Source organism: Oncorhynchus mykiss, chromosome 19 (genome assembly GCF_057628025.1).
Source record: "Oncorhynchus mykiss isolate SJ-2025 chromosome 19, ASM5762802v1, whole genome shotgun sequence".
In the NCBI taxonomy this organism is placed as follows: Eukaryota; Metazoa; Chordata; class Actinopteri; order Salmoniformes; family Salmonidae; genus Oncorhynchus; species Oncorhynchus mykiss.
This window is the reverse complement of record NC_143040.1, coordinates 29995026-30017830: the sequence shown is the minus strand read 5'-3', so window position 1 is coordinate 30017830 and position 22805 is coordinate 29995026. Positions and strand designations below refer to the sequence as shown.

General features: G+C 41.5%; 1 protein-coding gene across 5 annotated transcripts in view; it reads left to right on the top strand.

Moving 5' to 3' along the window:
- The first annotated feature begins 14745 nt into the window (after positions 1–14745).
- Positions 14746–22805, top strand: part of LOC110497512 (sodium/hydrogen exchanger 9B2) — a 24137-nt gene continuing 16077 nt past the window's right edge. For 2 of the 5 annotated variants that reach the window (XM_021573649.3, XM_090210737.1), the window contains exons 1-2: positions 15403–15601; positions 21193–21448. In XM_021573649.3, the coding sequence (XP_021429324.3) occupies positions 21359–21448 (90 nt within the window). In that variant the 5' untranslated portion in view covers positions 15403–15601; positions 21193–21358. Of the gene's footprint in view, positions 15304–15402; positions 15602–21192; positions 21449–22805 lie in introns of those variants that run through there. The other 3 variants (XM_021573650.3, XM_090210738.1, XM_021573651.3) reach the window with 3 other exon arrangements.

Sequence of the window (22805 nt, the reverse complement as noted above, 5' to 3'; positions counted from 1 at the left end):
TCTCAGTAAGAACCCAGTATGTAAGTAACTTTAAAGCTGTCAAAGTTTTGGAGATGACCATGCAGCACAGAGTTGGTCAGGCAGGCAGCCACATAATGGCTTATGGTAGAGGTGGTAGCTTCCCTTTATGAGAAGGGTGTATTGCAGTTGTTTTACCATTGTGGTTTACCATTAGCCTGTGTGCCAGTCTGTTTCTGCTCTCTTGACAAATAAGGTGTTGGCGAGCAAGCAGAATCCAACTGGTACATGTAAAAGGACCCATGAGCACCTACATGTGAAGTTCATAGGACAATGTCAAATCTGGTGTCAAATGCAGCATCTATATTTTTGAGAAATTAAGGCATACATACAATTTTCAATGATTTTCTATCCTAAATATTAGGAATAAGCGAAGGCTTTGATTTCTGGTCAAACAGATGGAAAAGGGGAATTACAAAATACAGTTGAAGTCGGAAGTTAGTTAGGACATCTACTTTGTGCATGACACAAGTAATTTTCCCAGCAATTGTTTACAGACAGATTATTTCACTTATAATTGTAACGGCCGTTGGTGGAAGAAGGTGAGGACAAACGCGCAGCGTGGTACATGTTCGTCATTTATTAAATAGAACTGAACACTAAATACAAAGTAACAAAAAGAACGACCGAATCAGCTCCGTCAGGTAAAAAACAGAAAACAACTACCCACAAAACCCACGTGGGCAAGAGCTACCTAAGTATGGTTCTCAATCAGAGACAACGATAGACAGCTGTCCCTGATTGAGAACCATACCAGAACAAAAACAAAGAAAAACAAAAAGATAGAAAAAGGAACATAGAATGCCCACCCTAGTCACACCCTGGCCTAACCAAAATAGAGAATAAAAGCCTCTCTATGGCCAGGGCGTGACAATAATTAATTGTATCACAATTCCAGTGGGTCAGAAGTTTACATACACTAAGTTGACTGTACCTTTAAACAGCTTGGACAATTCCAGAAAATGATGTCATGGCTTTAGAGCTTCTGATAGGCTAATTGAAATCATTTGAGTCAATTGGAGGTGTACCTGTGGATGTATTTCAAGGCCTACCTTCAAACTCAGTGCCTCTTCGCTTGACATCATGGGACAATTTGTAGACCTCTGATTTTTTTTTTGTAGACCTCCACAAGTCTGGTTCATGCTTGGGAGCAATTTACAAATGCTTGAAGGTACCACATTCATCTGTACAAACAATAGTACACAAGTATAAATGCCATGGGACCACGCAGTCGTCATACCTCTCAGAAAGGAGACGCGTTCTGTCTCCTAGAGATGAAAGTACTTTGGTGCGAAAAGTGCAAATCAATCCCAGAACAACATTAAAGGACCTTGTGAAGATTCTGGGGGAAACAGGTACAAAAGTATCTATATCCACAGTAAAATGAGTCCTATATTGACATAACATGAAAGGCTGCTCAGCAAGGAAGAAGCCACCGCTCCAAAACTGCCATAAAAAAGCCAGACTACGGTTTGCAACTGCACATGGGGACAAAGATCGTACTTTTTGGAGAAATGTCCTCTGGTCTGATGAAACACAAATAGAAATGTTTGGCCATAATGACCATCATTTTGTTTGGAGGAATAAGGGGGAGGCTTGCAAGCCGAAGAACACCATCCCAACCGTGAGGCACGGGGGTGGCAGCATCATGTTGTAGGGGTGCTTTGCTGCAGGAGGGACTGGTGCACTTCACCAAATAAATGGCATCATGAGGGGGAAAATTATGTGGATATATTGAAGAAACATCTCAAGACATCAGTTAAAGCTAAAGCTTGGAATGCTACCTGAAATGTTTGACCCAAGTTAAACAATTTGAAGGCAGTGCTACCAAAAACGAATTGAGTGTATGTAAACTTTTGACCCACTGGGAATATGATGAAAGAAATAAAAGCTGAAATAAATCATTCTCTCTGCTATTATTCTGACATTTTACATTCCTTAAATAAAGTGGTGATCCTTACTGACCTAAGACAGAGCATTTTTACTAGGATTAAATGCCAGGAATTGTGAAAAACTGAGTTTAAATGTATTTGGCTCAGATGTATGTAAACTTCCGACTTCAGCTGTATCTACCAGAAAAACTCTTAAAAATAAAGACCCCTGCCAACTAAAATCAACACTCATATTTCATTTTGGAGAAATGATTTGCCTTGTGTAAGTTTAAGAAACATTGACCTGTGCCATGAAATTCTGTTAAAACCCACAGATATTTTTTAATTTCTCTCCCTCGTGAGAGAGGATGATGGAAGTTCACAGAGGTAACAAGTAAAGGTAGACCTAACAATTAGTTATAGTGTTTTCACTCATATCTACTGGGTTTATTAATTATTAAGTGATTCAAACTAACAGAATATCTGAAAAATCAGTAACGGAATCATTGCTAATGGCTACAATGGGAAATTAAAGTAGTCACAAACCCCAGTTTGACCACCTGCTACAGTCCTCCCTTCCACTGGCATACTGTTATGTTCAACTTACAAGTGTTTTCTTTCTCTTTCTGTCATCTGGTGGTCAAAGCAAGTGTGAAAACAGTCTGGACAACCCCTCTTTCTCTTTCCCTCTCTCTGCCTCTCTCTCTCTCCAGTTAATGTCACCTCTCCCGGCTCTTACTGACACCTACTCATGAGCCCCCCCTCTTTCCATTTACTGTAACCAACCAACCGACACCGGACGTCCATGGACGTTGAAAAGTAGCTGAAATTGGTTCCGTCTTGGTCCACAGACCTCTTTTCTGTTTTTTTGGTACGCTTTAAATTCAATGTACACAGATGTTTATTTTTGGTCCGGTCTGGATTGGCCTTGATTTGGCCCAAACATAAACATCCGTGATTGTTTCAGATTTGGTCCAGTTCGGACAGGACCAAATCCGAACCAATCATAGTCATCTATCTTTCACAAGTGTGGAGAGCACAGTACAGTAGAGCAGTACAGTACAGTAATGTAAAAAAGGTTGAGCAGAGTATAGTTCTGTACAGTAACAGTCATGTACAGTAGAGAAGAGCAGAGTTCTCTACAGTACAGTACACAGTAGAGCACACTAGAGTTGAGTACACTAATGTACTGAACTAATGTATAGTTCAGTACAATACAGTACTGTACTGTACTGTACTGTACTGTACTGAAGTCTACTGTACTATGCTGTGCTGTACTCTACTGTACTGTACTCTACTGAGGTTTACTTTGCTGTAATGTCAAAACTTGTGAAACATAGATGTCTATGATTGGTTCAGACTTTTCCCGGTCCAACCAAATTTGGTCTTGTTTTGGGGCGGAGCTCGTTAAAATAATAGCCAGTGTGTAGAATATACATAAATATGGAGTACGGAGGATACGGAGGATATTGCATATTGATACCTGTGTGTTCATATTTAGGATTCATCACCATGAAGAGAATGACGTTCATATCCATAACTATGCATTTCTACGTAGTACATGATGAAATTCTGTTACTGCAATTATTTTACCGGGTGTAAATCCACTTCACTTCAATATCCAAAAGCTATTTTTTCTAAGTAAGGCTAACGAAGCCAACTTTAGACAAAAGTCGGCGAGTGAAGTCGGGGGAGGTGCATCTGTGAGCCAAACGTCAGACACTGTAGTGGTTTTCCAACAGAAGTTCTCAGATCAACATGGCAGTATCAAAATAGCTGCTATTGTTTAGAAAGGTTATTCTTTATTTATGTTAAATAAACTTTTATATATCCACATATCACACACTCACCAACTGAAAACATAGCGTGTACATAATGAATTGGTTAGAGAGATGTCTCAAATATCACTTTAATATCCCCTGTAGCTTTAGAATCATTGCAAAGTTGCTTCCTTTTTCAGTCACGTCTTTGGATCGTGATTGGTTGACAAATAGTGCCTCCTACTAGGCAGGTGATTGCTGCATGAAGCAACTTGAAGGTGACTTCATAAAAAACGGCATAATCTTTCATCACATGGATTTTGTAAAGTTCATGCAGTTGACGTGTAGGCGCAAGTCGGATAATTTCTAGCCTCATAATGCAACACACTTTGAAAGGAGATGACCAACGATGGTCACCGACTAGACAAAATGTATCCGTGTCCAAGGTGTCATGCCTGACACACCATTCTTTCCCAGACATCTTTGAATCTTAATTTGAAAATGTGGTCACATAAAAAACGGAAGGAGATTTGACTGAAATTCTGTTACCAAACTTAGCATCTGCACAGTTCTTTCAGTAATGTGTTTTTTCAGTGTAAATTGTTAAAGGTAGTCCTTTATGGCTTGTTAAACTTTGAAATCAAAGTTATTTTATTTGGCATACATTTTTAAGTAAAAAAATGTGACTCTCTGCCTCCCGGGTGGCGCAGTGGTTAAGGGTGCTGTACTGCAGCGCCTTGCTGTGCCATCAGAGACTCTGGGTTCGCGCCCAGGCTCTGTCGTAACCGGCCGCGACCGGGAGGTCCGTGGGACAACGCACAATTGGCATAGCGTCGTCCGGGTTAGGGAGGGCTTGGCCGGTAGGGATGTCCTTGTCTCATTGCGCACCAGCGACTCCTGTGGCGGGCCGGGCACAGTGCGTGCTAACCAAGGTTGCCAGGTGCACGGTGTTTCCTCCGATACATTGGTGCGGCTGGCTTCCGGGTTGGATGTGCGCTGTGTTAAGAAGCAGTGCGTCTTGGTTGGGTTGTGTATCGGAGGACGCATGACTTTCAACCTTCGTCTCTCCCGAGCCCGTACGGGAGTTAATAGCGATGAGACAAGATAGTAGCTACTAAAAAAAACAATTGGATACCATGAAATTGGGGAGAAAAGGGGTCAAATTCACAAAAATAACAAACAAATGTGACTCTCAGTGCAATTCTGTTACCGTGGAATTGGCCTGTACAATATGTCTTCTCTGCTCTATAGGGACTGTTGACACTCATTCTATGAGGGGGACGATGCAGATTTTGACTAGATGGTATGCAGCTACGGTCATAAAATATTTTTTGTAGCATGTTAGGAGAACCTACGCAGGTAGAATTAGTAGAATTAGGTTAAGGTTAGTAAAAGGGATAAGACAAGCCATGACTGAGGATGTAGGCTTGACTGACATCCTGTTGAGTCACAATACAGGCAGGATGTGCACTGCCGAGGAGGAGGTTCACCTGTGTGTCAACCTCACTTCAGACGAGGTGAGGAGTGTAAACTTTAGCCTGCCTGTAGTACCAGGTGGGCGGGGTTTGCTCAACCAAGCACAGGTAAAGTAATTGACATGCATATGATTTCAAATTTGAACCCACATCTTGTGCATTTATGGTCTAGAGCGATTTAAAGACTTGCGAAGCTGTGTTTGGGTCCGCAGTAAAATGTCTGAATATTGGTTAATGTTTGATCTGTGTTAACATGCATTAGTAAGTTAACATGCATTAGTAAGTCACTGGGTTGTGCTAAATGACATAGCTGTAGTTTGTATCTGCTAATGCAGTCAGAGGTTAGTTGACAAATGTTTTTTCAGGTAACACATTACTAGTTATGGCTGATGGAGAGTTTAAATGAAGTGTAACTGTTTTTTCCTCCTCCCTTTAGTCTGCCTAAAAAACTTCTAAAGAAGTCTGAAGAACTTTGAAGAAATACATTTTGATTTGGTAAAAGACCAAGTCCATATTATGGAAAGAACAGCTCAAATAATCAAAGAGAAACAACTGTCCATCATTACTTTAAGACATAAAGGTCAGTCAAGATCTTTGAAAGTTTCTTCAAGTGCAGTTGCAAAAACCATCAAGGGATATGATGAAACTGAGTCTCATGAGGACCGCCACAGGAAAGGAAGACCCAGAGTATAAGTTCATTAGAGTTACCAGCCTCAGAAATTCCAACCCAAATAAATGCTTCACAGAGTTCAAGTAACACATCTCAACATCAACTGTTCAGAGGAGACTGCATGAATCAGGCCTTTGTGGTTGAATTTCAGCAAAGAAACCACTACTAAAGGACACCGATAAGAAGAAGAGACTTCCTTGGGCGAAGAAACACGAGCAATGGACATTAGACCGGTGGAAATCTGTCCTTTGGTCTGATGAGTCCAAATATTAGATTTTTGGTTCCTACTCTGTGTCTTTGTGAGACACAGAGTAGGTGAACTGATGATCTCTGCATGTGTGGTTCCCACCATGAAGCATGGAGGAGGAGGTGTGATGGTGTCAGGGGGTGCTTTGCTGGTGACACTGTCAGTGATTTATTTAGAATTCAAGGCACACTTAACCAGCATGGCTACCACAGGATTCTGCAGCGATACACCATCTAATCTGGTTTGCGCTTAGTGGGACTTTCATTTGTTTTTCAACAGGACAATGACCCAACATACCTCCAGGCTGTGTAAGGGTTATTTTATCAAGACGGAGAGTGATGGAGTGCTGCATCAGATGACCTGGCCTCTACAATCACCCAACCTCAAACCCATTGAGATGGTTTGGGATGAGTTGGACCGCAGAGTGAAGGAAAATCAGCCAACAAGTGCTCAGGATATGTGGGAACTCCTTCAAGTATGTTGGAAAATCATTCCAGGTGAAGCTGGTTGAGAGAATGCCAAGAGTGTGCAAAGCTGTCATCAAGGCAAAGGGTGGCTACTTTGAAGAATCTCAAGTACAAAATATATTTTGATTTGTTTAACTTAAGGATTGGACCCACCTAAAACAAAATACCCAAATCGAACTGTGTGTAGCTCACGACCTGAAGCAAGTACATGCATATTCTTGACACCGTTTGAAAGGAAACACTTTGAAGTTTGTGGAAATGTGAAATTAATGTAGGAGAATAAAACACATTAGATCTGGTAATAGATAATACAAATTATTTATCTATATACGTTATCTATTTTATTTTGGCCTTTCTCTTGCATTTCAAAGATGATGAAAAAGAAAATAGAATAGAATTTTTGTTTGTATTTTTTTTGTTTATATTATCTCTTACCAGATCTAATGTGTTATATTCTCCTACATCCTACAGTGATGTAGGATTCTAGGTGTAATTTAGATGTTGTCAACAAGACCACAGCAGTGTGTCTGCAAAGTGTCAGATGGATCCATTGAAGAATTACACAAGTCTGCCAGGTGTCCGTCACGAGTTTGCTGTGCTGAATTGGTCAATTGATACATTTTTAAGTCAATAACTATAGAGAACAGGTAATAAACAAATTACATTACACACTCCCAGGAATGTCATACATGATGGACCATTATCTTCCCTACAGAAAAGACACTAACCTTCACACATCTAGATGGCTGTAATAGCATCTGTAATAGCTACTGTGAAGTGGACACTGCAGTTAGATTAACAATAATTTAAGCTTTCTGCCCATATAAGACATGTCTATGTCCCGGAAAGTTGGCTGTGGTTTACAACGTCATTCCAGTCACATTATTGCATCTCGGTTTCAGGACACCGATTCAGCAGAGGTTTTAACAGTTTTTTGGTTACTACATGATTACATATGTGTTGTTTCATTGTTTTGATATCTTCACTATTATTCTGCAATGTAGAAAATAGTAAAAATAAAGAACAACCCCAGAATGAGTAGGTGTGTCCAAAGATTGTTCATGTTTTACGATTATGTGGATTATGTTAAATTGTCTCTTGAAAAATAATCAAATGTCTTTAATTGTGTCTTTGTTTTGTATCATGAATACCCAATACGCAGCCTAAACAATAAAATACTGTGGCTGAGTTGATCCGTGTACAGGGTGGGGCAAAGCCGGGCATGGAGCCTCCAGATAGAATGGTAGTGAAGGTAGAAAACAACACCTCCATTACGCTGATCCTCAACACACGTGCCCCACAATGGTGCATGCTCAGCCCCCTCCTGTACTCCCTGTTCACCCATGACTGCGTGGCCACGCACGCCTCCAACTCAACCATCAATTTTGCAGACGACACAACAGTGGTAGGCCTGATCACCAACAATGACGAGACAGCCTACAGGGAGGAGAAGTGTTCCCTGATGGAGTGGTGCCAGAAAAATAACCTCTCCCTCAACGTCAACATTCAGGAGACAGCAGAGGGAGCACTCCCCCATCCACATTGACGGGCCACAGTGGAGAAGGTGAAAAGCTTCAAGTTCCTCGGTGAACACATCACTGACAATCTGAAATGGTCCACCCACACAGATAGTGTGGTGAAGGAGGCACAACAGCGCCTCTTCAACCTCAGGAAGCTGAAGAAATATGGCTTGGCCCCTAAGACCCTCACAAACGTTTACAGATGCACCATTGAGCGCATCCTGTCATAATGTGATGATGATATTACCGCCTGGTACAGCAACTGTACATAGAAACCGTAAGGCTCTCCAGAGGGTGGTGCAGTCTGCCCAACTCATCACTGGGGGCACACTGCAACGCCCTCCAGGACATCCACAGCACCCGATGTCACAGGGAGGCTTAAAAGATCATCAAGGACATCAACCACCCGAGGCACGGCCTGTTCACCCGGCTGTCATCCAGAAGGTTAGGTCAGCACAGGTGCATCAAAGCTGAGACAGAGAGACTGAAAAACAGCTTACAGTGCCTTGCGAAAGTATTCGGCCCCCTTAAACTTTGCGACCTTTTGCCACATTTCAGGCTTCAAATCCGGCTTTAAACTTCTTCACAACAGTATCTCGGACCTGCCTGGTGTGTTCCTTGTTCTTCATGATGCTCTCTGCGCTTTTAACGGACCTCTGAGACTATCACAGTGCAGGTGCATTTATACGGAGACTTGATTACACACAGGTGGATTGTATTTATCATCATTAGTCATTTAGGTCAACATTGGATCATGTTTGAAGCCTGAAATGTGGCAAAAGGTCGCAAAGTTCAAGGGGGCCGAATACTTTCGCAAGGCACTGTATATCTCAAGACCATCAGACTGTTAAAAAGCCATCACTAGCCGGCCTCCACCCATTACCCTGCCCTGTCACTAGCCGACTATCACCCGGTTACTCTACCATGCACCTTAGAGACTGCTGCCCTATGTACATAGGCATTGAACACTGGTCACTTTAATAATGTTTACATGCTGTTCTACTCATTTCATACAGTGCCTTGCGAAAGTATTCGGCCCCCTTGAACTTTGCGACCTTTTGCCACATTTCAGGCTTCAAACATAAAGATATAAAACTGTATTTTTTTGTGAAGAATCAACAACAAGTGGGACACAATCATGAAGTGGAACGACATTTATTGGATATTTCAAACTTTTTTAACAAATCGAAAACTGAAAAATGGGGCGTGCAAAATTATTCAGCCCCTTTACTTTCAGTGCAGCAAACTCTCTCCAGAAGTTCAGTGAGGATCTCTGAATGATCCAATGTTGACCTAAATGACTAATGATGATAAATACAATCCACTTGTGTGTAATCAAGTCTCCGTATAAATGCACCTGCACTGTGATAGTCTCAGAGGTTCGTTAAAAGCGCAGAGAGCATCATGAAGAACAAGAAACACACTAGGCAGGTCCGAGATACTGTTGTGAAGAAGTTTAAAGCCGGATTTGGATACAAAAAGATTTCCCAAGCTTTAAACATCCCAAGGAGCACTGTGCAAGCAATAATATTGAAATGGAAGGAGTATCAGACCACTGCAAATCTACCAAGACCTGGCCGTCCCTCTAAACTTTCAGCTCATACAAGGAGAAGACTGATCAGAGATGCAGCCAAGAGGCCCATGATCACTCTGGATGAACTGCAGAGATCTACAGCTGAGGTGGGAGACTCTGTCCATAGGACAACAATCAGTCGTATATTGCACAAATCTGGCCTTTATGGAAGAGTGGCAAGAAGAAAGCCATTTCTTAAAGATATCCATAAAAAGTGTCGTTTAAAGTTTGCCACAAGCCACCTGGGAGACACATGGTCAAACATGGTGGTGGCAGCATCATGGTTTGGGCCTGCTTTTCTTCAGCAGGGACAGGGAAGATGGTTAAAATTGATGGGAAGATGGATGGAGCCAAATACAGGACCATTCTGGAAGAAAACCTGATGGAGTCTGCAAAAGACCTGAGACTGGGACGGAGATTTGTCTTCCAACAAGACAATGATCCAAAACATAAAGCAAAATCTACAATGGAATGGTTCAAAAATAAACATATCCAGGTGTTAGAATGGCCAAGTCAAAGTCCAGACCTGAATCCAATCGAGAATCTGTGGAAAGAACTGAAAACTGCTGTTCACAAATGCTCTCCATCCAACCTCACTGAGCTCGAGCTGTTTTGCAAGGAGGAATGGGAAAAAATTTCAGTCTCTCGATGTGCAAAACTGATAGAGACATACCCCAAGCGACTTACAGCTGTAATCGCAGCAAAAGGTGGCGCTACAAAGTATTAACTGAAGGGGGCTGAATAATTTTGAATGCCCAATTTTTCAGTTTTTGATTTGTTAAAAAAGTTTGAAATATCCAATAAATGTCGTTCCACTTCATGATTGTGTCCCACTTGTTGTTGATTCTTCACAAAAAAATACAGTTTTATATCTTTATGTTTGAAGCCTGAAATGTGGCAAAAGGTCGCAAATTTCAAGGGGGCCGAATACTTTCGCAAGGCACAGTATGTATGTACTGTTTTCTAGTCAAGGCCATTCTATTCAACTATTGCTGTATGTATACTATTCTATCCTACGTATTGTTAGGTTCTAAATAAGCAAAACTCACGGACGCTTAATAAGGTTCAAACCAAGTTTATTCATCCACTGGGTCAAACAGCTGCATAAGAAAAATACATATTTCCACCAGTGGTAGTATATATATACCCCAAGAGTCTCCTCCTACTCTCTAAACATGACATCTTCATTGCTAGGCAGGAAGTTAAGTGATGCGGGCAATAAACTGTTCCTTCTCCCTTAATGTGACCTGACCTGACCTCGGCCCGCCTCCTCACTAAACCACATCTCTCCACCCTGCCTGTAAACATGTGATTGATTGCCTTTCCTTTACTCAATACATTCCACACTTAATTGCCTCCACCATATACATTCCTCCTACAGACAACCATTCACTTATGGTGTAGAAACCAGACTATGGAAGTCAATATTTCAATAGGATACCTGATAATTAACAATATTTAAAGTTTAGAGTCAGGACTCATCAGTATTCTACAGATATGCTAAATATTCTATCCACATACTGTCCATAACATCTATACATTCCATCACACATATGTACTGTATTTATATTCCAGACTCCAAAGTTGCTCGTCCTATTGTTATATATTTCTTCATTCCATTCTTGTACTTTTAGATTTGTGTTTATTGTTGTGAATTGTTAGATATTACTGCATGGTTGGAACTAGGAACACAAGCATTTCGGTACACCCGCAATAACATCTGCAAAATCTGTGCACGCAATCAATAAAATGTGATTTGATTTGAGATATGACATTGTCTTCATTGACCATAGGGTTATGCTTATTTGCAGATCAATCCTTTCCTTTAGAAATACATATAACATGTTTACTTACAATAACCATTCTCTTTAAGTTGTCTGGACTAATTACCTACATGACACAAGTGTATTTCTATTAATAATAACTGATAGAAACCAGGCATAAAAATGGATATAGGATAGAAATAAATAATACAATAGTTTTTTATTTTATAATTGGAAAACTAGTGGGCAACAATTACCATCTTTTTTTGCCTCAATCTCCCGAAGTCCTGGAGTAAAAGAGTAGCCAGATGTGGAGGTCCTGGGCTGTGTGGTTACACGTGGTCTACGGCTGTGAGGCCGGTTGGACGTACTGCCAAATTCTTTAAAATGACGTTGGAAGCGGTTTATGGTAGAGAAATTAACATTAAATTCATTGGCAACAGGTTGTTGATATGCCATACGTTAGGGGGATGCAGTGGCGGTTCTAGCTTGTATGGCTCCCTGGGCGGACCCCTCCTTCTGCCCACCCCCCTAGCTCACTAACTATCAGGGCGCCCACTCCGACAAGGTTAATTGAGCCACTGTCCCATACGGTAACATGATATCACTGACGTAACGTGCAAATGAGCGATAGAAAACCGATTGCGCAAATGTCACCATTCTGAATTTTTTATTTTTTATTTGTTACTTTAAAAAAAAAACATGTGCGGGCGCCCCATGCCACTCCCAGCAGGATGTCACACTAGGCGGCTGCACATGACACTTTTGTTTAAGTCACAATCGACTTTGACACCCGTCAACTTTCAGCCAGTGCAAAACATGCCTACACGGGCTCCCGTGCGAGATGAATCCAACTCCCTCATGGTCAGGTACGTTAGTCACACAGCTTTTACTTTGAAAACGGCGATCATATATAAATACACACGACGAAGCATGGTTTAACGTGACCACACCCACGATTAGGGTACAGCCGTACAGTACTCCCTTTAAACCCATATAAAATTGCATACTTTACTCATAACCCGACAATGGCTGTATGTTTTTTTTATCATTCTATAAACATTTGGGATATGCTTGGTTGGTCATCTTAATCAGCAAACTACATCCCTAAAAACACTGATTCTAAACGTATAAATGTTAGCATGAACAGATAGACTGTCACATGGAATGCAAAAGTTTGGGGTCACTTAGAAATGTCCTTGTTTTTTAAAGAAAAGCTAATTTTTTTGTCCATTAAAATAACATCAACTTGATCGGAAATACAGTATACACATTGTTAATGTTGTAAATGACTATTGTAGCTGGAAATGGCACAGACGCCTCACAAGTCCTCAACTGCCAGCTTCATTAAACAGTACCCGCAAAACACCAGTCTCAACGTCAACAGTGAAGAGGCGACTCCGGGATGCTGGCCTTCTAGGCAGAGTTCCTCTGTCCAGTGTCTGTGTTTTTTTGCCCATCTTAATCTTTTCATTTTATTGGCCAGTCTGAGATATAGCTTTTTCCTTGCAACTCTGCCTAGAAAGCCAGCATCCCGGAGTCGCCTCTTCACTCTTGACGTTGAGACTGGTGTTTTGCGGGTACTATTTAATGAAGTTGTCAGTTGAGGACTTGTCTGTTTCTCAAACTAGACACTCTAATGTACTTGTCCTCTTGCTCAGTTGTGCACCGGGCCTCCCACTCCTCTTTCTATTCTAGTTAGAGACCGTTTGCGCTGTTCTGTGAAGGGAGTAGTATACAGCGTTATACGAGATCTTCAGTTTCTTGGCAATTTCTCACATGGAATAGCCTTAATTTCTCAGAACAAGAGTTTCAGAGGAAAGTTCTTTGTTTATAGACATTTTGAGACTGTAATCGAACCCACAAATGTTGATGTTCCAGATACACAACTAGTCTAAAGAAGGCCATTTGTATTGCTTCTTGAAGCAGAACAACAGTTTTCAGCTGTGCTAAATTAATTGCAAAAGGGTTTTCTAATGATCAATTAGCCTTTTAAAATGATCATCTTGGATTAGTTTACACAACGTGCCATTGGAACACAGGAGTGATGGTTGCTGATGGGCCTCTGTACGCCTATGTAGATATTCCATGAAAAATCAGCCGTTTCCAGCTACCATAGTCATTTACAACATTAACAATGTCTACACTGTATTTCTGATCAATTTGACGTTATTTTAATGGACAATTTTTTTTGCTTTTCTTTAAAAAACAAGGACATTTCTAAGTGACCCCAAACTTTTGAACTGTAGTGTACATCACGATTATCAGTCAAAGAGCAGATTCAAATGGACGTTTTTGGACGAAAGATGGCAGAAGTGGACGATGAAGTGGATTCTGAATACAATGGTGGTAGAATCAAGGAGAATTGGAGTATTGTCCAAAATAATGGAAAACTGAGCAAAATTAGTGTACAGTGATGAGAATGACCCTTCGTATCTAGTAGGAGTATGGTTTGTTAATGAGGAGCAGCTGAGCAGAGTACCAATCTTGAAGAAACCATTTGAGTTATCCAAACTGGTGGAGAGAGTGCTGGGTAAAGTGAAGGCTGTGAGGATGACGAGAAGCGGGCTTGTTTTGATTTTCTGTGCTTCTGCGGATCAGAAGGAACGTGCGTTGTGTCTTAACCAACTTGATACGTTTGAAGTGTTGTGTGTGTCTCTTCGAAACAGGATAACCCTCAAGGGGGTTACATCTGGCGTCTCGTGGGAAGTTTATTTTGAAGAGATGAAAAATATTCCTAGAGTGATTGAAGCACGTCGGATGAATCGTGTGTTAAAAAGTGAAGAGTCTATCTGTTCTTTTGTTTTTTTGATATGGAGTCTCTCCCTACTCAAGTGCAGTTAGAGTATATTAACTACAGAGTCAGAGCATTTATCCCAAGACCAACGCAGTGTGATCATTGTAAAGCTTTTGGTCATGTGTCAAGTATTTGCAGAAGGGAGAAGTCGAGATGTCCAAGTTGTGGAAAATGTCATATTTTGTGTTATAAAACTGATGAATATGTGACATGTTGCAATTGCGGTGAGAACCATGAAGCCAAGTCTTTCGAACGCCCCACAAGGGTGAAAGAGAACGAGGTGGCCAAAGTCAGGGTTGTACAGAGCATTTCATATACAGCAGCTGTGAAAAGGGTAGAGGGGTTGAATGGTGCACCAGAAGAGTCCATGGTGGTGGATAGGCCTACACTGCAGGTTGCAGGGGTTGCCTTTCACCAGCAGGATACTGACATTTTAAAGGTTAAGAAAGTGGACTTTGTGGCCTTTATAGCTATGGTAATTAATGCACTGCCAAGGTGGAGAGAAGGACCAGGAAGATAGAAATCATAGTGGATTTTTTTAACTTCCAGTTGGTGGCGGCAATACACATTTTGGGGTTGTAGTCCGCCATAAAATCCACAGAAGAAGAATATGTCCGAGTTGCCTCGTCCCGATCTGCACGTGAACGTGGCATTTCTTCAGATAGCCTAACGAACACAGTTTTTATAGCTAAAAAATGCTGAAAAGCTGTTGAGTAGCGTTTTGTTAGAACTATATCAGGAGAAAACCAGCACATTAAGTTTCATCAACTGGCCAAGGACCAGGTTAGATTAACCTCATGGTTTCATACTATACACCGTAAAGTTAGAAAGCTGTGGACTCCCGGTTATTAACGTTACTCGATTCATTTCTGTGTTCGAAGCACTTCATTCACTGTAAATCGCTTGCTAACACTTGTGTGTTTCTAACTAGCTACGTGTAGTACCCGGTGTAAACCTGGAGATTCAACCAAGTAGATGTAGCCATATGGCCATTTGGTAGGGTTGTCTGCACAGGATCGGCAAAGACTGGAAATAGTTAATTAACCACTAAAACTAGCGAATTAGATCCGAGATTAATTTCTCTCCCTAGCCAGCCAACTAACGTCCGTAAACCCGCGAAAAAGCTAGGAGGTAACAGTGACGTAAGTATAATGCAGCAGTTTTACGAGCTTTGGTGTTAGGTTCATCTAAATATTTTTTAAATTCAAAAGGGAACATTAAAATGTTTGTTTTTTAACTAGGCAAGTCAGTTTTTTAAGAACGAATTCTTATTTACAATCACGGTCAAACCCGGATGACGCTGGACAATTGACCGGGGTCTTGTCATCTCTCCTGCCAATCATAATCGTACTCCGTGCAGGAGTGGACATCATTCATCCTTCTAGCCAGCAGGTACACGGACAGTTCATACATGGGCATGGCAGTTATTGCGGTTTTGAGGTGAGTGACAGTCAAATGTCGTGACTACTTTATTGGTGTGATTTTATAAAAACGTGTACAGTAAGTCAGTTGTAGTTATTTTTCTGAAAGTTTACGCGCGGTAAATCGGTTCAGCTGTGGCGGAATAATAGCTAGGCACGGTGTTGGGTAGCTATGTTTTAACATTCTACAGGAATACATAAAAAAAAATTAAAGACCATCGATGTGAATAATGTGAAATGTAAAGATCCGATAATGAAGCCAACTCGCTAGCTTGTTGCTAAGGCGTGAGACCATATGCCACAGGCTTGCGATTAATGTTAGCGTGCTAAAGTAGCTAGGTTCCAAAATGTGCCATATGGTGTCGAGCTAAACCTAGCATTGATTAGTGTTGGCCTCTTCAAAATTGGATTAGCTAACGTCGGTCAACGTAGTTTACTGGCATCAACAACGTTGTGGGTCATGTTGGTTATCATTTTCAGTAGCCTAATGGCTGGTTTGCAATAATGTGTTTTTCAAACTTTGCAGCGCGAGACTTAACCACGGTTACATGCACATAACCATACGATTATTGTGAATAGACAGATAATAGTTATTTTAAAACGTTGACATGCTTTTGCAAGAATGGCTTCCCTTATTATCCAGTTTACATCGACACATCTGAAATCCCGGGGGACTTTTGTTAGAGTTGCGTCAATTCGAATCTGGTATCAGGATAAATATGACAATGAGTCACCGATTGTATACTATGTATTTTTTATTAGCTAAGCAATAAGTGGTAAATGCAATTTTCGTATACACGGGCTCTCTGCCCCACCTCGCAGGGCAAAACAGAGAACTGACAAGACGTATGTAAAACAGTATTCTTTATACTGTGATAGACAGTTCCAACCCGTCTGTTGGCCTATCGCAGTAGAGACTGGGCGTGGTTTAAACTTGCTCAGCCTATTGCAGGCGCTCAGGCGGGTCCCCGCCTCTTGGCGCTTCTGTTGATAGATGTAACTTGCTGTGTCGAGTATCTATGCGCTCATTCCCTAGATACCGTTATCACATATCTGGTTTCTGTTATTGTTAAGTTTGAGTTCTAACAAAAACAGTCTGTGGTTTGCTACACTACGTTCTGTATGTGTCTGTTTTTATGTTATTCTGTATTTTTCCATCATGAGAAAGGCCCATGGCCTTGAAACTGTTAACAATGTTTCAAGTCAGCTATGTTGCATAACACATACATACATCCACACAAGCCAACAGCAGATAATATTCACTCATATATATGGTAATGGCTACAATTTAAAACACAGAAACCTCATACTTTTTAATGTATTTAACCTTTATTTAACTGGGCTAGTCAGCAAAGAAAAGTTTAGGGGCTCCGGAGTGGCGCAGCGGTCTACCCCGGCACACAAGAAATTAACATAACAGTAACAAGGCTATATACAGGGGTTACCGGTACCAAGTCCATGTGTGTGGGTACAGGTTAATCGAGGTAAGTTGTACAGTGACTACGGTAAAACTTTTCATAAACGGCGAGTAGCAGCAGTGTAAAAACAAAAGGGGGGTTCAATGTAAATAGTCCGGGTGGCCATCAGTTGTTCAGCAGTCTTCTGGCTGCGGGGTAGAAGCTGTTAAGGAGCCTTTTGGTCCTGGACTTGGCGTTCCGGTACCAGTTGCCGTGCAGTAGCAGAGAGAACAGTCTGACTAGGGTGGCTGGAGTCTTTGACAATTTTTTGGGCCTTCCTCTGACACTGCCTGGTATAGAGGTCCTGGGTGGCAGGAAGCTTGGCCCCAGTGATGTACTGGGCTGTACGCACTACCCTCTGTAGTGCCTTCCAGTCAGATGCTGAGCAGTTGCCATAACAGGCGTTAATGCAACCGGTGTTCAGTCTCCTGAGGGGGAAAAGGTGTTGTGCTCTCTTCACAACTGTCTTGGTGTGTTTGGACCATGTTAGTTTGTTGGTGATGTGGACTAAAGGTCGACAGATTATGATTTTAACGCCGATACCGATTATTGGACGACCAAAAAAGCCACTACCGATTAATCGGCAGATTATTTTTTTGTTATTATTATTTTTTGTTGTTGTTGTAATAATGACAATTGCAACAATACTGAATTAACACTTATTTTAACTTAATATAAAACATAAATAAAATCAATTTAGCCTCAAATAAATAATGAAACATGTTCAATTTGGTTTAAATAATGCAAAAACAAAGTGTTGGAGAAGAAAGTATGTGCCATGTAAAAAAGCTAACGTTTAAGTTCCTCGCTCAGAACATGAGAACATATGAAAGTTGGTGGTTCCTTTTAACATGATACTTCAATATTCCAAGGTAAGAGGTTTTAGGTTGTAGTTTATATAGTATTTATAGGACTATTTCTCTCTATACCATTTGTATTTCATATACCTTTGACTATTGGATGTTCTTATAGACACTATAGTATTGCCAGTGTAACAGTATAGCTTCCGTCCCCTTCCTCGCCCCTACCTGGGCTCGAACCAGGAACACATCGACAACAGCCACATTCGAAGCATTGTTACCCATCGCTCCACAAAAGCTGCGGCCCTTGCAGCGCAAGGGGAATAACTACTCCAAATCTAAAAGCGAGTGACGTTTGAAACAGTATTAGCGCACACCCAGCTAACTAGCTAGCCATTTCACATTGGTTACACAAGCCATTAGGCTGATAGGCTTGAAGCATAAACAGCGCTGTGCTTGCGAAGAGCTGCAGGCAAAACGCACGAAAGTGCTGTTTGAATGAATGATTACGGGCCTGCTGCTGCTCAGTCAGACTGCTCTATCAAATCAAACTTAATTATAACATAACACACAGAAATACGAGCCTTTGGTCATTAATATGATCGAAAACTATCATTTCTAAAACAAAACGTTTATTATTTCAGTGAAATACGGAGCCGTTCTGTATTTTATCTAAACAGGTGGCATCCATAAGTCTAAATATTCCTGTTACATTGCATGATCTTCAATATTATGTCATAATTACGTAATGAGCCGTAATGAGCCAGGCAGCCCAAACTGTTGCATTTACCCTGACTCTGCGTGCAATGAACGCAAGAGAAGTGACACAATTTCACCTGGTTAATATTGCCTGCTAAACTGGATTAGTAGTTATAACTAGTGATTATGATTGATTGTTTTTTATAAGAACTTTAATGCTAGCTAGCAATTTACCTTTGCTTCTACTGCATTTGCGTAACAGGCAGGCTACTCGGAGTGCAATGGTTAGAGTGTTGGACTGGTTAACTGTGCGGTTGCAAGATTGAAACCCCTGAACAAGGCAGTTAACCCACAGTTCCTAGGCAGTCATTGAAAATAAGAATGTGTTCTTAACTGACTTGCCTAGTTAAATATTTTTTTAAATTTTATTTATATATATATATATATATATATATATTAAATAATCGGAAATCGGCATCCAAAAATACCGATTTCCGATTGTTATGAAAACTTGAAATTGGCCCTAATTAATCGGCCATTCCGATTAATCGGTCGACCTCTAATGTGGACTCCAAGGAACTTGAAACTCGACACTGCTCCACTTTAGTCCAGTTAATGTTAAGTTGGGACCCGTTTGGCCCTCCTTTTCCTATAGTCCACAATCATCTCCATTGTCTTTCTCACATTGAGGGAGAGGTTATTGTCTGACCTCCCTATAGGCTGTCTTGTCGGTGATTACTGTTGTCGTCTGCAAACTTAATGATGATGTTGGAGTCGTGCTTTGCCACGCAGTCGTGGGTGAAAAGGGAGTACAGGAGGGGACTAGGCATGCACCCCTGAGGGGCCCCAGTGTTGAGGATCAGCGTGGCGACTGTGTTGTTGCCTACCCTTACCACCTGGGGACGGCCGTCAGGAAGTCCAGGATCCAGTTGCAGAGGGAGGAGTTTAGTCCCACGGTCCTTAGGTTAGTGATGAGCTTTGTGGGCACTGGTGTTGACTACAGCTCAGCGTTCAATGAACAACATTCTTACATACCTGTTTTGTCCAGGTGAGAGAGGGCAGTATGGAGTGCGATTAAGATGGCGTAGTCTGTGGATCTGTTGGGGCAGTATGTGAATTGGAGTGGGTCTAGGGTTTCTGGCATGATGTTGTGAGCCATGACCAGCCTTTCAAAGCACTTCATGGCTACAGACGTGAGTGCTATGGGGTGGTAATCATTTAGGCAGGTTACCTTCGCTATCTTGGGCACAGGGACTATGGTGTTCTGTTTGAAACATGTTGTTATTACAGACTCAGACAGGGAGAGGTTGAAAATGTCAGTGATAGCAATTGCCAGTTGGTCTGCGCATGCTTTAGGTACATGTCTTGGTAATCCGTTTGGCCCCACGCATTTGTGAATGTTGACCTGTTTAAAGTTCTTACTCACATCGGCTATGGGGAGCGTGATCATACAGTCTTCCGGAACAGCTGGTGGTCCCAATGCATGCTTCAGTGTTTCTTCCCTAAAAGAGAGCATAAAAGGCATATAGCCTGTCTGGTAGGCTTGCGTCACTGGGCCGCTCTAGGCTGGGTTTCCCTTTTGTTGTCCGTAATAGTTATCAAGCCCTGCCACATCCGACGAGCATCAGAGCCAGTGTAGTAGGATTCAATCTTAGTCCTGTATTGATGCTTGCCTGTTTGGTTTGTCTGAGGGCATAGCAGGATTTCTTATAAGCATCCGGATCAGTGTCCTGCTCCTTGAAAGAGGAAACTCTAGCCTTTAGCTTGGTGCGGATTTTACCTGTAATCCATGGCTTCTGGTTGGGATATGTACGTACGATCACTGTGGGAACGACGTCGTCGATGCACTTATTGAGGAAGCCGGTGACTAATTTGGTATTCTCCTCAATGCCATTGGATGAATCCCGGAACATATTCCAGTCTGTGCTAGCAAAACAGCTTCATCTGACCAATTCTGTATTGAGGTTGTCTACATGATGATATTATTATGGAAGAGCGAGGAATATTTTTTGTTTGTCAAGCACCGATCATCATGTCACCAAAATAAGACCCTATTTATTGGAAAGCGGTATCAAGCTCATCACGGTGCACTGTCACCACCCTGTGAAGTTCCTCATTTATTTAATCTGTAGCCTAATAAACACAATGGTTTCCCAAGTTGTAGTGGGAGGACCACACACCATATCATCACGACTTCCAAGTTTACTCATACGTGATGGTTATTATACTGTATCAACATTTGTGCATAAAGGTGTAACCACCGCCATTTCGCGCGTAATACATTTTACAGACACAAAAAGATCCCACCATGTTGAACAAACAAATGATCTGCATTTATAAAATTGTACCGAAGCTTACTGTTTCCATCACAGCTGTCACAATTTATTTTTATACAGTAGGACTTTACTCGCATAACTGAAGTTAAAGAAGAGTAAATTCTGCATTGATGCCCTTACTCCCAATCTCATTCCATACTGGTAGCAGAATGCTGAACATTGGAAACTGTTTTACAGTCCTGTTTACCTTCACCTTTGATTGCTCCTGCACTTGGCTGGTTTCCACCTCATATCTCTACAGCCATGTTTGCCTCAAAATGCTTCTGGCCAGTTCCACCAAGCAAACACTCACTGTCACTGCCTTTGACTGATAAACAGGTGACGACTCACTGAATGGGAGCTAGTGCTGGACACAGTCTGACCTTAGGATACAACAGGAGAAGAGCAGAGCAGCAGTGCATCAATGGCCCACCCAACCCCTCAACAGGTTTGCTGTGAGGTTCGAGAAGAAGTGAGGAGGAGAAAGTGAACTGTACTAGATGCCATGATGGAGGACGACCAGCTGCCTACACCTTCTCCCTTGCTGGACCTAGAACACTGTCCCGGAGCCTCTTCAGTAACGAACCATGCAGAGGTATAGTATATCTAGTGCTTTGGCCAAAATGCTAATAGATATCCTTTTACATAATTTAATGATGCTGAAGCTATGAGAAATGGCTGACCGAAAGCTTTGGCGTAATAGTAGACAATTCCACACATATTGATCTAGAATCAGTTTTGAAGGCATTAGTTTAAATGTGTTATTAGCAGTGTACTGTGCACTCTTATTTGGCACTATGTATTTATGGGGTCAAATATTTACTTGAAAACAAAAGTAAAATCATCATTGCTGACTTTCTGTTAGGTCATTTGAAACACCTCGAGATGTACCCTACCAGCAGATTTGCACATGATTTTTGCCAGCCTCTTTTTCCACAGTGTGGTATTTCTGTAAGTTGGATCAAAAGCCTTGTTCATGACATTGACTGTTCACATTGCGGCACACTCTTTGTAGTAAAAGTCGGTATCTACTCTTTAGGATAAGCATGAGAACTATTGTTTACTGGGGATGGGTTCTGACTTCTAAACTTGAAACATGAAATGTCCTTGTTCATGGTACCCCAGGGAGAGAGGGGAGTGCAGAGGATGTTATTGTTAGACTTCAGGTATCCTATGGAAAGGAGAAGGGCCACAGTCTGGTTTCAGTTGTTGGGTTTTAATTTCAAATACTTGCTACACCAGAAGTGAATGGTTATCTGTAGGAGGAATGTATATGGTGGGGTCAATTAAGGTTGGATATGAGCCAGGGACTTGGAACGTTACAAAGTAAGAGAAAGGCAATCACATGGTTGTGGTCACTGATAAGGATGGATAGCTGTGGATTAGTGAGGAATGGGGGCTGAGGCCAGGTCACATTAAGGGAGAAGAAACAGTTTATTACCCATATCACTTAACGTCCTGCCTTGCAACAGAGATGCATTGGCTGTCCAGATGTGTACGGAGAAGGTTTAAATACCAGTACTTGTGTAAGTGTGTTTTTGTCTTACGTTGCTGTGAAACGCAGTGGGTGAATATGCTTGGTTTGAGCTTTACTAGTCGTCCGTGAGTTTTTACTCCGTTTATTTAGAACCTAACACTGGGAACACAGTAGTGTCTTGTTAGTGTGACCTCTCTGTCAACAATGAGAACCACTTAACATACTGTAGGTGTGACAAAGAAAAGGAGGCAAAAAAAAGCCAGTTGCATTGGCTCCAGTACCATTCTTATCAACTTTCAAGAGTTAGGCTAGGCTACCCAAAAAAACTTCCTGGCCAAAATCATTCTCTCTTGAGAGATTGCAATGATTTCAGCTCAAGAAGTTAACGCTACAATATGCAGCCTTTTGGGCGACCTGTCCAAATTCACATTAGAAATATGAATTATAGATCAGTTATTCTCATTGAAAGCAAGAT